The sequence below is a fragment of the Macrotis lagotis genome, chromosome 3, assembly GCF_037893015.1.
Source record: "Macrotis lagotis isolate mMagLag1 chromosome 3, bilby.v1.9.chrom.fasta, whole genome shotgun sequence".
NCBI classification, from domain to species: domain Eukaryota; kingdom Metazoa; phylum Chordata; class Mammalia; order Peramelemorphia; family Peramelidae; genus Macrotis; species Macrotis lagotis.
In genome coordinates, this window is record NC_133660.1 from 292943234 (window position 1) to 292958795 (window position 15562).

General features: G+C 34.3%; 1 protein-coding gene across 1 annotated transcript; it reads left to right on the plus strand.

Moving 5' to 3' along the window:
- The first annotated feature begins 7057 nt into the window (after positions 1-7057).
- Positions 7058-11261, plus strand: LOC141516700 (olfactory receptor 5B12-like). The gene is made up of 2 exons (XM_074227698.1): positions 7058-7072; positions 10305-11261. The coding sequence occupies exons 1-2, from the start codon at positions 7058-7060 to the stop codon at positions 11259-11261; spliced, it is 972 nt and encodes a 323-aa protein (XP_074083799.1).
- Positions 11262-15562: the final 4301 nt, after the last annotated feature.

Here is a 15562-nt window from a genome sequence, read left to right on the forward strand (position 1 = left end):
TATGGATACATTGAGTACTTAAATTGAAATTGGAGCCCCTACTCCCCACATTTGGGGAAACCTAAACATTAGTTGTATATAAAATATGTTTGAAAATTTCATACACTTCACCAGGAAAGAAGGCAACAAAGACCCCCACCCCAAAAAAAAATTTACAGGATGGAATAGTTTTCTTAAGTGAATGTCGCTTCTCTTTGCTTGCTTCCAAATCAAACATACTCTTCCTCATATACATAGATAGATAGATATGGATATTTAGATATAGATATAGACATATATAGAGATATATACTAAATTTATATGTATAAATATATGTATATGTGTGTATTTAGTCCAACATTATTACTACCAGGTCTCTATTCCAAAGAGATCATAAAAAAGGTAATATTACACACATATATAAAAATATTCATAGTGGTTATTTTCATAGTGACAAAAAATTGGAAACTGAGGGGATGTACATCAATTGGTGAGTGGCTCAAGAAACTGTGGTATATGGATGTGATGGTATGCCACTGTTCTGAAAGAAATCAAGAGCGGTCAGATTTTAGAAAAACCTGAAAAACCTTTCATTGATTGATTCTGAATAAAATCAGTAGAACTAGGAGATCATTGTGCACATCATGTGATGATCGACTATGACAGACAACTCTTCTCAGTAGTAGTCTCTATTCTGAATGCAGAATAATGAATAATATTTTCACTTCTTTTAGAATCTGTTAGGTTTTATCTTTCACATTGTTTCCCTTCCCTTCACTTCTTATTCTTCTTATGATGGAAATACATATAACATGATTGTGTATAACCTCTATCAATTTATATAATGTTATAGGGAAGGCTATGAAAATTACAGAGTGAAGAAAATATGGAAATAAACAGTTAACAATCATAATCGTGGCATAAATTTCTCTGATAAAGACTTTGTCAAATATTTAGAGAACTGAATCAAAAATATAGAATTGAATCAAATATATAGAAATGAGTATCATTTACCAAAGAAAGGATATGAAAAGCAGTTTTTAGAGGAAATGACCAAAGCTAGGAGTGGCTAGGTGGCACAGTGGAAAGAGCACTGGCCCTGGAGTCAGCAGGACCTGAGTTCAAATTTGACCTCAGACACTTAATAATTCCCTAGCTGTGTTGCCTTGGGCAATCCACTTAAGCCCATTGCCTTACACAAAACCTAATGAATAAAAAAGAAGAAATAATCAAAGCTATCTATAGTCACTTTTTAAAAAATGCTCTAAATCACTTGATTAAGGAAGTTGATTAAATTAATTTAAAAAAATTTATAAAAGAAATGCAAATTAAAACAACTTTCATTTACCCTCTCCTACCTATCAGATCGGTGAATGTGGCAGAAAAGAATTGCTGGAAGACTTGGGAAATTTGAGATATTAGTGATCCATTTGTTAAGTGATATTCAGATCCAACCATTTTATAGAGGAATTTGGTTCTATACTGAAAGAACACTAAATGCATGTTTACTGTTTGACCAAACAGCATTACTACTAGATCCACATTTTAAAAAGATAAAAAATAAAAATGAATGTGAAATTTACATACAAAATTATTTATGGCAGTGTTTTTAGTGGTGGCAAAGACTTGGAAATGGAATTGAGGAACAGGTAAAAAAGTTGTATATAATTGTTTTGGAATACTATTTTAAAAAAATGAAAATCAGAATCCTCTTAGAAAAACCTGGACAACAGAAATGTATCCAAAGTGAAATGAAGAGACCAGAACATTGTATATACTTCCAGCAATATTGTATTTTGATCAACTCAGAATGAGAACTTTTCTCAACAATAAATTGATTGAAGACAGTTCTGAAGTATTTATGATGAACTTTGTTATCTGTTTTCAGAGAATAAATTCATGGAGTCACAATGCAAATCAAAGCATACTTTTTTCATATTTTCTTCATAGTTTTTGTCTGAATTTTTTCACAATTTGACTGTTATGTTTTGCATTACTGAACTTAGATAAGTTACATCGTACTTTTGCCTCCTTAAAGCAGAAAGGAACAGAACTTGTGACAAAAAATTAAGGAAATTTTAAAAAGGTTTTTAAATGTTAGTGAGGGAATATAACATATTAAATAAAAAGATAAACACCTTGACTTGTCTCTCATTGCAACTGAAATTTAAATATTCTGATTTAAATTCATTTTCCGTATATGCTAATATTTTTTTCTACACAGTGAATTTTTAAATGACCAGTTGTCCAACAACAGTGACTCATTCAATAGTTTCTCTATGAGTATAGCTAACATACAATTTCTCATGTGGTGATGATGATGAGGATGAGGATAATAATTATGATGATGATGATGGCTAGCAGTTATAAAGTACCTCCCAAATGACAGACACTGGTCTAGGTGTTTTACAAATTTTATCAGGTTGGATCCTCATAATAATCTTGTGAGAAATGTGAACCAGAGCAGAGGTAAAATGACTTGCCAAAAGTCACATGTCTAACATCTGAGGATGGATTTAAACTCAAATGTTCCTGACCACAGAACCAATGTTCTGCAAAACGCCATATCCCCTGACATAATTGTGTGAGTAAGAATATGTGCAATTTCAAGTAGGGAACACATTGGTCTCTGGGTAACACAAGTATAAAATTATGCATGCCTTCTTTCCAAAATTTCATCTTGTCAGTTTTAATGGAAAATTTTGACCAGCTGAGATTTACTTTTTGACTCTTAAATAGATTTTTCAGTTTGATTATTGTCCCTCTTATATTTTTGCCATTTGAGAATTTCATAAGTATATCAATGTTAGCTTCTCTAAGGTCCAGTGTTGTTTCTGGGTATACAAAGACTATTTTCCATGAGCAATCAAGTTTTATTGGGTAAATATGTAAAAATATGTGAATATAAAGATTTAGAAAGCAATGAAAAGTTGATTTAGAAGTGTTGGAGGAAATAGTAGCAGGCAGAGGTGTGGGATATAATATCTTGGAAGATGATGATAACCAATTCTTAAATTTTTCTTGAATGAAAGTATGTAGATAATTCTCAGTCTGACACACTGTGCTCTCTACTGTCCATTTCTTTGCACCTGGGTCTCAAGAGTATCAGAAGCGAGCTTGTCAAATACTCCACTTAAACCATGATAAACAGTTATAGCATTATCTTTAGCTGCCACTGACCTAAAATGTTAAGGGCATATATCCACAGAGCTAAGAAATAGAGAGGGACAGGATAAAATGGAGTTCAATAAAATAGATATATTAGGAGCTCTGTTTAGGTTTTAAAAAAATGAATAGTTATAATATACATGATAATAAGAATAGAATTTATAAATTATAAATGATTATCCTGACTAAGGTCAAGAGAATAATAGTATGCAGATATGGTTATTTGCACATTAGAAATGAGAAAATCAAAATTCTTCCAGGATAAGTGTCTTGCCTAAAATTTCACAATGACCTCCAATTTCATCGAGAAATTCTGACACCAAGTTCAGTGATTTGATTCCCTGACTTATTGTATGGGGATCTCTCCAATGAGCTGTATCTCTTTTATGATCATTATTATGTTTGTTCTTTGGGATACATTTTGCTTGCATTGTGTTTTGAGATTATTTCACCCAAAGAAGAATAAATCAAGATTTAGAGATCTTCAGTAACTTGGTCATTATCATTTTGCATGGAGTGGATAGACACTAAACTAGAATCCAGTTTTAATCAATGGTCCTGTCCAGGTGCCTTTTTAAATCATTTTGCTAAAGTACTAATAAAACAAAGGTTTTCCCCATGGTTAGAGCATAATTAATTATTTGTTTTGTTCATTACATGGCAGCAGAATGTCAGGTATCACCCAGGGGCAATGCCTCCCAAGAGCTGGAGGGTTTTTAGGTCTGCAAAAAGAAGTCCTTGGCCCTACCCTAACTTCATCTACTGACCTTGAAACCTTCCATTCTAGAGTTTAGTCCTTGGGAATCAACTAGTGGGTCATATTTCAAAAGTCATTCATTCACTCATCTAGTTTGTTTTTGTGTGTTATGCAATTGAATTGAATGTAAGCCAGTAGTTGGCATCACCAACTCTACTGCCAATCATGCCAAAGCTAGGGCCAGGAGTCACCTCTCTATTCATAAACCTTTGAAATCTTTGTCCCAATGACTAATGAAGAGAATATACTTTTCTTAAGTTAGGGACATCGAGGCCAAACGTTGAATAGAAAATTCTAGATTATTCAATCCAATTATCCAATAACTAGATTATCCAAACTCCAATTACATTGCTTTTGTAAACACTAATATGGTATAATGGAAACACTTCTGGACATAAAGGCAAGATCTGCATGAAAATCTTCTGGTTTTCAGATACTGACTCACTGTCCCCATGGTACCATGGTAAGTCTGTTGATATATTTCCTTATTCATGAACTATATATATATATATATATATATATATATATATATATATATATATATATATACATATATGTATATATGTATATTTATATACATATATATATATATATATATATTTATACTTAGGATACTTTCTTTTAATAAGATATCTAATGTTTCAAATGAAATCATTTATATTAATTGTGTTTGAACAAACAAGGGTTCTATAAACACTGGTTATTAGCCACTACTTATAGTTTGTAGAGTTCATCATCCTATAGAAACTGTAGGAATCATTGGAGGGCCAGTGATTTGTAGCACAAAGGAAAATTTAATTTAATAATGTTGATTAAGTTTATACTGTGTCCAATGCACTACATTAAAAGTGTAAGGGAACAGTTTGATAAGAAAATTGTGATTAGATAGAATCCTTGCCCTGAAGGGTAAAAGCAAATATTCAAATAATACATAAAAAGAATTTCAGTTTTCACATTTCAATTTTCCCAATAACTTGGAAATAATTGCCATCATTATTATGCCCTCCCAACACATACTTTGACAAATAAGTAACCAGAAGCTTTGAATTAAAAGATTTGCTGAGATGAAATAATTAATAATGGACTGGTGTGGTATTTAAATCCACATCCTATTGGCTCAAAGATCAAAGTAGTTTCTACCATACAACAGAATAGCATATACACAGTAATACTGTGTAACGTTGTAGCAAATCTAGGCTCCTATCTCTATAATTTTGTGTTTCTCTGAGAACCTGCTTCTCCATTATTATATAAAATACTAATCATAGTAAGCATCACTTCTATTGTTTTTGATTCTTGGCACTTTAATTAATAACCAAACAAACAAATGATTGCCATGAATCCTTGTGACCACTATATTTTAATATTTTTTCCATCTTCCAAATGAACAGATAGAAGTGAGAGTGATTTCCATGAAATCACAGAGTTAATTAATGCATATCCAAGAAAGAATCCATCTTCAGTTTTCTAATCATTAAACTATCCAACAGAGAGTTATTGATCAATATTTGGTTATTTCTAATAGAAAACAAATCTCTTTGTCAGTCCTGGTGACCAAGAAGGGCTCTCTCTGATCATAGGAAGTCAAGAGGACCCAAATGAGCACATCAGTGAAAGAATTTTCAAATATTATATCTATACATATTAGATTCAATAGTATCAATTATAGAAATGGGAAGAATTATATGTATGAGTCAAATATTAATATAAATCTTGAATCTAACATGACTGCTATCTACTTAATATAGTTGCTATTACGCTAAAGGAAAATCTATCATGTTGTGAGTTCCAGCAATAGTTTTTTCTATTCTATAATCTATGAGATGTATTTACCTAGCAAACTCACATTACCCACATTAAAAGAAAAAACAAAATGTCTTTCAATAAAATATTATGAAGATGAATGTATATCTTTGAAATTAAATTAAAGAGGAATCACAATATCATTCATTCAGATATTTAAAGTATCTGAAGAGAGCTAATCTAATGTCTTTTCTTTTTCAATGAGCAAACTGAGGTCCATAATAATCAAGGAGTAAATGATATTACAGAATTTTTTAAAAATAACAGTGAGTAGCAGTAATTTTAATTAATATAGAAGAATACCTTTTCTACAGCTATTAAACCATTTTACAAAATAATCTTTATTTACAGCACAGCCTTATTATGTAGGTGTCATTAATTTTTATCTTTTTTTTGACATCTAGGGGAACTGAGGCTCTGAGTTGAGGTGAATTGTCCATAATCACAGTGCCAATAAGGAAAACTAAGAATCAACATTTTAACCATAAAATGAGAAATGAAACTTTTCTGTTTTTGTGCCCCCCATTTTGATTCAACCATGTCTATGTGTGTCTGTTTGTTTGTGCATATATATTCATAAGTGATATGCTGAGCAAGAAGTCAACTCATCCTTGCCTCAAGACTTGAAGGGAGACAAAGCCCAGTTCTTGTAAATCCAACCCATTTTTAAAGAGCAACATTTTGGGACTATTCTCCTTACATTAAACCAAAGTATAATTCTCCTAAACTTCTAATTTTTCCTACTGGTAATCTTTCCATTGCATCCAAATAAGACAAACCTAATCCTTCCTCCATATGACAGTCTTGCAGGTAGTTAAAACAACTTTGATTCCAACCCCTGCCCTGATATTTCTTTTCTAAACCAAGCAACTTTAGTTTCTTCTGCTAATCCTTTTATATCAAGAACTCAAAAATCCTTTTCCATTCCTACTGAACTCTAGAATATCTCTAGCCTAGCAAAGAATTTTCTAAAGTGAGGAACCTACAGCTAAATATGTAGCTCCAAATGTTGAATAGATAGGACCCCCACTGTCTGCCTGGATGCTGAGTGTCCTTTTGCACTGGAAATCCAATGGTTTTCTTGTTTGCCAAATACATCTCAAATTTGTTGTGGGAATCAAATGGTCCAATGTGTTAAAGATATCGTGCAAAGTTGAAAGAAACTTCTCTGCTTCAATGGATAAAGAGAACTGGCAGTGGAGTAAGGAGATACTTAGTTCAATCTAGTAGCAGACAGTTAAGATATGACCAGAGCAAGTCACTTAACTACAGGTTACCTCAGTTTCTTCAACTTTAAAACGGGTATAATGCTTCACAGATTTGTTGTGAAAATCAATGAAGAGAATTTTTATGACATATAACACAGTACTTTACACATAATTAATGTTATACAAATGCATTTTCCCCTTGCTCTCCTAAGTTCTTATTATCTTTGATATCAAGTCTTGGTCTTTGTCTGTTTCTGAATTTGAACATCATTCTTTGTCAAAGAAAATAAAACAATACAGAAATGGGCCAGCTGTCTTTGATTTGATTCATTGTACTTGTTTCTTTAGCCTTGAGGATGACTCTGTTTAATTATTTAATTGTCATATATTTTCTAAAATGGCCCTTTTCAATTAAAATTCTGACAAAAAAAATTTGCAATCTTTAAATTTCTGGATTTACATTATTTCAGTTGGAGCCCTGGCACTCCTCCAACTCTATTACTATGCAACAGGATCACCTTAGGCAATTATCTTTGGTTACCTCTCCTTATTTCCTTTTCTGCATTTTTTCCACATTGAGTTCTCCCTAAAAGTCATTTCTTCTGGTCTCTTCAAAATTTTATTCTTAAGATTTTTCTATCCCTTCAACTCCCTACAGCAGTAATACTATGGATTTCTTTATGCTTCCACTAAATTTGCTGGTATTGGCTCTCTCCATGTATAACAGGCATTACTGTCAATTGCTAATTTTTACTTCATCAATCTCAAAACTTAGGATGATTTATTTACATTTTCAATAGTCTTTTAATATTCCCATTTATTTTAATACTACCTAATAATTCCTCATTTTATGAGAATCAACATCAGTATAGTGTTTTCTCACATTTCTTCCTTTATTGTACAATTTTGAGTTATAAAAATATCATTTTCATCATAATCAATAGTTGTTCTCTTGGAACAGAGACTGACAGACATAAAGAGAGACATGTAGACAAAGAGATGGATAGATAGACAGATAGATAGATAGATAGATAGAAAGATAGATAGATAGATAGATGGAAACATGGATGGTTGCAAAATAGAGCTACACCAGAGAAGTATGCTGAAAAGGAAAAGGTAAATATCAAGGAGGGAGAGGGACAGAGATTATATGCAGATATGCAGAGATACAGAGATAACTGCAAGAGACACAGAGAAAGACACTGAACAAAAGACAGAAATAAAGAATATTCTGGAAGATGCTGTGATAATTGAAGACTTTCATCTGTAATATACTGATAATAACATAAATGATTTCCATCAAAATTGCCCACTATATTCATAGATTTCTTTACAGCAGGTTGTTTTTCAATTTAAAAATATTATAACTGCCTCCAGGTTATCATATCTCATTCAAATAAGGGAGAAAGCTTTCAAGGAGCATATTCTGTTAATGAGCCCCATCTCTAAAGTCTCATTGCTACTTTCACAGTCAGATTTCATGTACTCGAGATATTCATTCATCTTGTATACAAGAAGAATATATAACTTCTTGGGGACATAAATATGCTCCTTGATCTCTATATCTCTTTACTTTGATGATTTTTCCTTAACCAACTCTTCTCCTTTTGCAGCTTTGCTTCATTTTTGTCAGGATTTGACAGAAGTAACTTCAGATCAGATCTGAATTGGATTAAATCACCTAAGAGCAAACCATGCTGACTTCAGATTCTCTACTTCTATTTACTATATTTTTATAGATCCAAATATTCCTAGGTAGCATGTGACAACCTACTTATGCCTTCTTTAAACACTTCTAATAGTTTATGGTGGTAATGAAACTTATATGAAACTAAGCATACAAAGACTAAGTGAGTGATGCACATCTAACAGATGCATAAGTTTTAGTGGCTTAAAGAGACAAATGTGAATGAAAATTGCAGTTGTCTTTTACTCAAAGGCCAACTTATTGTAGTTGAGAAAGAGTGAGTTACCACTGGAGAATTGGTGAATCAAGAAACAATACTTAAGTGCATGCTATTTGTCCAGCATCTTGCTAAGCATTGAAAGTGCAAAGATAAAAGAGTCCTACCATCAAGGAGTCCATAATGTCTATGAAGCTGGCATGCAAATAACATTTTATTCAGGCTATATGTAAAAAAAGATAATCAAAGAGCAAAAGCACTTAAATTGATATGAATAGCTCAACAAAGATTTTCCATGGGTGAGATTTTAGCTCAAATTTGATGATGACATCCATAACTGGTGATTTCTAAGAGGCAATTACCCCCCCCCCAAAAAAAACCCATATAATGATTGAAAGGACATTCCCTCTTTATGATTGCCTTTGGTTTCCACTAGAGCAGTGGAGATTTGAAAAAGGAACAAAGGGGAATAAGGGAACAAATTAAGAAAATATCTGTCTATAGTTAAGCGATCCACTAATAGTCTTTTTAAAATATTTTTATTTTTATTTTTATTTAAGGCAATGGGGTTAAGTGAATTGCCCAAGATCACACAATTAGACACTTATTAAGTGTCTGAGTCAGGTCTACCTGACTCCAGGGTCAGTGCTCTATCCACTGTGTCACCTAACTGCCCAATAGTCTTTTTGATAGATGATTACCACAACTATTAAACTTATGTTCATTGACAACTGTTCCTACCCTGGAAATGTGACTTCAGTTTATTGCACAAACCTTAAGAAAGCAATGATTCCAGCACTAAGAAGAATCCCTGAGAACTCTTGGCAAAATTTCTTTAACCTTCTTCTCCTCCGTTTTTTTAAACTCTTTCTGTGTTTTCGTTCCTCCCTCTTCTTTATTCCCCTTTCTCTCTTCTTCCACAAAGTGAAACATATACTTGAGAAAAAAAAATCTCCTTCTCCACTCTCCCTTTCTTTGCTGATTTACACCATAGAATATGACATTTGCCTTTCCTGAAGTGGGAAAGGCAACTCTGGGGATTGCTACAATTCTAGCAATTTTTTGTTTGTTTTTAGGTTTTTATGTTTTTGCAAGGCAATGGGGTTAAGTGGCTTGCCCAAGGTCACACAGCTGGGTAATTATTAAGTGTATGAGGTCAGAATTGAACTCAGGTACTCCTGACTCCAGGGCCTGTGCTCTATCCATTGTGCAACCGAGCTGCCCCAGTTGTAGCAAATTTTAAAAGTAACAAGTAATACTTAAGAAACTCTCTTATGATAAAAAAAAAAAAAGGATGAGTGAATTTTGGGGATATACAGAAACTGCTGTGACAGTTACCTAGAGGATTTTGGTATCTTACTTGCTTATTTATACAGTCACATGAGATTGGTCTCTGATTATTTTTTTTCTTGGAATCACTCATCCCACATAGTGGATTTTCTGACAAGTACTCTTTTGTTGCAGGTGAAAGACCTCACTCTAAAGATGACTTCTATGGAGAATAGATCTGAAGTGAATGAGTTCATTCTTACAGGATTAACAGATGCCCCAGAGCTTCAAGTTCCTCTCTTCCTCATGTTCACCCTCATCTACCTCATCACCCTGGTAGGGAACCTGGGGATAATAGCCCTGATTTCCTTGGATTCCCATCTCCACACCCCCATGTACTTTTTCCTCAGTAACTTGTCTCTGGTTGACTTTGGCTACTCCTCAGATATCACTCCCAAGGTGATGGCGGGGCTTCTCCTTGGGGACAAAGTCATCTCCTATAATGGATGTGCCACACAATTGTTTTTCTTTTCAGCCTTTGCTAGTATTGAAAGTTTCCTTTTAGCCTCCATGGCCTATGATCGCCATGCAGCTGTGTGTAAGCCCCTCCATTACAACACCATCATGACATCAACTGTATGTGCTCATATGATCATTGGTGCTTACATCTGTGGCTTCCTAGCCTCCTCTGCTGTCATAGGAACCACATTTAGCCTTTCCCTTTGTAAGTCCAACAAAATTCAACACTTTTTCTGTGATCTTCCCCCTCTACTAGCTCTCTCTTGTTCTGATATTCACTCCAGGGAGAAAGGGTATTTTATCTTAGTATCATTCAGTAGCATTTTCCCTTTCCTTGTCATTTTTACTTCTTACTTCCTAATATTCATCACCATCCTGAAAATCCGCTCTGCTGAAGGTCGCAAGAAAGCCTTCTCCACCTGTGTCTCCCATCTCATAGCAGTATCCATATTTTATGGGACAATCAGCTTTATGTACTTCCAACCCAGCTCAAGTCATTCAATGAACTCTGACAAAGTGGTTTCAGTGTTCTATACCATGGTCATCCCTATGTTGAACCCTCTTGTCTACAGCCTGAGGAACAAAGATGTTAAAAATGCTTTCAGGAAAGTTGCAAAGGGGCAACAATTACGATTGAGTCATCTCTTTTCTTAGCAAGTAAATTCTATCTGTACCTACCCAATTCAGGGAAACAACCCCCAATTTTTCATATATACATATATATATATATATATATATATATATGTATGTATATATGTATATATGTATTTATATGCATATATATACAACTATAGAGGTGTAATCTTTTTTCTAATTTTTATATATTCATTTATTTTTTGCAAGGCAATGAGGTTAAATGATTTGCCCGAAGTCACACAGGTAAGTAATTACTAAGTGTCTGAATCTGGATGTCACTCCAGGGCTGGTGTTCTATCCACTGTATCACCAAGCAGACCCCTGAAATGAAAAATTTTAAAAATCAAATTTGCCATAAACAATAGGTAGCTTCTTCTTTTTTTCTTTTTGTTAGCAATTGGGAAAACATAACTTTCCACTCAACTATTATGTGTCTGAGATCACATTTGAACTCAGGTCTTTCAAACTTCAGGACTCTAGCTGCCCTCTGCATTTCTTTTCTTTTCTTTTTCTCCCCTCCCCATACATTTCTTCTCTCTCTCTCTCTCTCTCTCTCTCTCTCTCTCTCTCTATCTATCTATCTATCTATCTATCTCTATCTCTCTCTTAATTTAAGATTTTATTTATTTTGAGTTTTACAATTTTTCCGCTAATCTTGCTTCCCTCCCCCCACCTACCATGGAAGACACTCTTTACATTGATTCCATCGTATACAATTATCTAATTTAAATGTGAGGAGAGAGAGAAATCATACCTTTAAGGATGAAAAATAAAGTATAATAGATTGCAAAATTACATAATAAGATAGAAGTTTTCACTTTAGCTGAAGCAAAACATATTTTCCTCCAATCTTTTACTTTTAATATATGTGTATCTCTCTGCTTCAAATGAGTATCTTGTAAGCAGCATATTGGAAGATTCTGGTTTTTAATCTACTCTGCTATTTGCTTACGTTTTAAGGGAGAGTTCATCCATTCATATTCAAGGTTATAATTACTAATTCTTTATTGCCCTTCATTCTATCTTCCCCCTGTTTGTATCTTTCCCCTTTTATCCCTTTATCCATATTCCCCAGTGTTTTTGTTTCTGCATATTGCCACCTTCATTGTGTTTTCCCTCCTATATTAACACCCCTCCCCTTTCTTTCCCCTTTTCCCTTTTCCCCTTCCTCCTTAGTTTCCTTTTTTTTAGTTCCTCTTTATCTCCCTCTTCCTGTCCCCCCTCCCCTTTTCCCCCTTTTTATATTTGAAAGGTAAGATAAGTTTCTTAACTTAACTATGTGTAAGTTAGCTTTAGGCTAAGTCAGATGAGAAGAAGATTCAGGTGGTTCTAATCTCCTCCTTTCTTCCTGTCCATTGCAATAGGTCTTTTGTACCTCTTAAAATAATGTGATTTACCCTATTCAGTCTCCTCCAACCTCCCAGCTTATTGCTGTCCCCCTTTTTAAGAAGGTATTAAGTCATTCTATCTGAGTCACAGAAAGTTTATGAATGTCCATCACTTCTAGCTAAGCATATTCTCTCTAATAGATTTACAATTCTCAAGAATTATTAGAGTCTTTCTCCCAAGTAGGGTTATAGCCAGTTTCATCCCATTGGATAGCAGTCTCATAGACAAGTCATGAGTGTCCATCACTTCTGGCTAAACATATTCTCTCAAGTAGAGTTACAATTCTCAAGAGTTATGAGAATCTTCATCCCAAGTGGTGATGTAGCCAGCATCATCTTTTGAAATAACAATTTTTTTCTTTATCCCCCCTTCTTTTAGCCTTTCCATGTTTATCTTGAGCCACCTGTTTGATATCCAGATTTTCTATTTAACTCTGATCTTTTCATCAGGAAATGTTGGAAGTCCCCCAGTTCATTGAATGTCCATCTTTTCCCCTGGAAGAGAAGGCTCAGCTTTGCCAGATAGTGGATTCTTGGCTGCATTCCAAGCTCCCTTGCACTTTGGAATATCAATTCTAGGCCCTTCAACCCTTAATGTTGATGCAGCCATGTCTTGTGTAATCCTTACTGTGGCTCCTTGGAATTTAAATTGTTTCTTTCTGGCTGCTTGCAGGATTTTCTCTTTTATCTGATAGTTCTAGAATTTGGCCATTTCTTGGTGTTTTCATTTTAGGATCTCTTTTGGGAAGGGATTGATGTAGTTTTAAGGGAATTACTTCCTTTTTGCATTTGATCAGTTGAGGATCTGAGAGAATTATTCTCATTTTGTATTTGTCCAATTGTATTTTCTAATGTTTTGTTTTCTTGTTACGAGATGTTGATTTTCTTTTGCAATGCATTGATGTTCTCTTGAGTTTCTTTTCCTAACTTTTCCAATTGATTTTTAAACTTCTGCCTAATTTCTTCAAGGACGTCTTTCTGGGCTGGAGTTTAATTAATTTTTCCTTAAAAGTGCTAGATCTCTCTGGGTAAGAATCTAATCCTTCTAAATATTTCTCCATGGGTCCCCATTATTCACTGTTTTTTCTGCATTTTCTAGATCTTGTGTTGGGGAAGGGGCTGAGTTTCAGAGGTTTTGTTCATTTGGCTTAATAATTCCAAGGCCCGGCCAATAGGGGCTTATAGTTGCTTTCTCTGGAGTGATTGAAGCCTTCTCATTATACTGGAGGGAGTAAGGAGGGAGGGAGGAGGGGCAGCAGGGTCTAAATTGACCTTGAGCAATGGGCTGGAAGCCAATCTTCCTTTCAGCTGAATGCCTCCCTTGGTCCACACCTATGCCTGAGTGGATGGGGGGAGCAGGGCAGCTACCATTTATTTGTTCCTGGAAGAATGCTCCAAAAGTATGGAGCTGAGATCCATACATCACCAGAGCTGGAAGATTTCCATGCATGCAGACCTCCCCTCCTACTGGCCAAAGACTCCTTGACTAAAGTTGGTTCTTGAGCTATCACCAAAGCATCTAAGTCTAATGACTCTCAACAAAGTATCTGAGGCTAAAGGCAGTCCTTTGCCTACTCACCCCCCCTCATCCCTACACTGACCCTCTGGTCTCCTCTCCTGGTTCACCCACATTCCCCTGAGAACAGACCTTGTTTTTTGGTACTTATCCCCTACCTTCTTTTTTCTAGGTTTTGTTGATCAAGTATTTTAAGGAGGTATCTTTCATGTTATTTTAGAGAGGACACAGGAAGCAATTAATGCAGTATCTGACTTCTCTCCACCATTTTGGCCGGAATTCTCCCCCAAAATTTTAGAGGCAGAATTATGTAGCAGATTTGGAATGAGGAAAAAGACCAGATTTTATATTGTCTTACATATTTCCAGTTTTAGAGTCATAGTCATGTCCCAGTCTCAGGTTCATCATCTTCGCGAGTGCTTTATAGAATATCCTATCTAATAAAATGATATTGTTCAATTAATGTGCTTGTTGTCTTCTTATTGATGGCTGTGTCTGACTCTTCATGTACCCATTTTACTGTTGCCTTGACAAAGATAATGGAGGTGTTTCCCATTTCCTCTCCTGCTCATTTCCCAGATTTCATTTCACCTGAGGTAAACAGGCTTAAAAGACTTGGCCACAGTCACACACCTAGTGACTTAGGATCTATTGGAGCTCATGAAGATGACTCATGTTCATTATAAATCCAAAGTTTCCTCTAGTGAGTCAATTAAGTGTACATATACATACACATACATCTGCATGCAATAGATCTGTTGTGATGATTTGTGAGAACAGAATATATATTTTTTAGAACAATTAATTACTTCCAGAACAAAGTTACTGAGTTGCTTTGAAGGCATAGTTTCAATGTTAAAGATATTGGTTATTAAGAAACCTCTAAACAAGAGTTCATCTGACAAATGCTTAAGAATCAGCTCTCCACAAAAAAAAATAGATAGAGATAGAGAAAGAGATAGAGACAGAGAGAGAGATAGAGGAAGAGATAGAGATATAGATTATATAGATGATATAGATATAGATATAGATATAGATATAGATAGATATAGATGATATAGATGTAGATGTAGATGTAAATGTAGATGTAGATGTAGATGTAGATGTAGGTATAGATGTAGATGTAGATGTAGATGTAGATGTAGATGTAGATGTAGATGTAGATGTAGGTATAGATGTAGATGTAGATGTAGGTATAGATGTAGATGTAGATGTAGGTATAGATGTAGATGTAGGTATAGATGTAGATGTAGATGTAGGTATAGATGTAGATGTAGATGTAGGTATAGATGTAGATGTAGATGTAGATGTAGATGTAGATGTAGATATAGATATAGATGTAGATATAGATATAGATGTAGATATAGATATAGATGTAGATGTAGATGTAGGTATAGATGTAGATGTAGATGTAG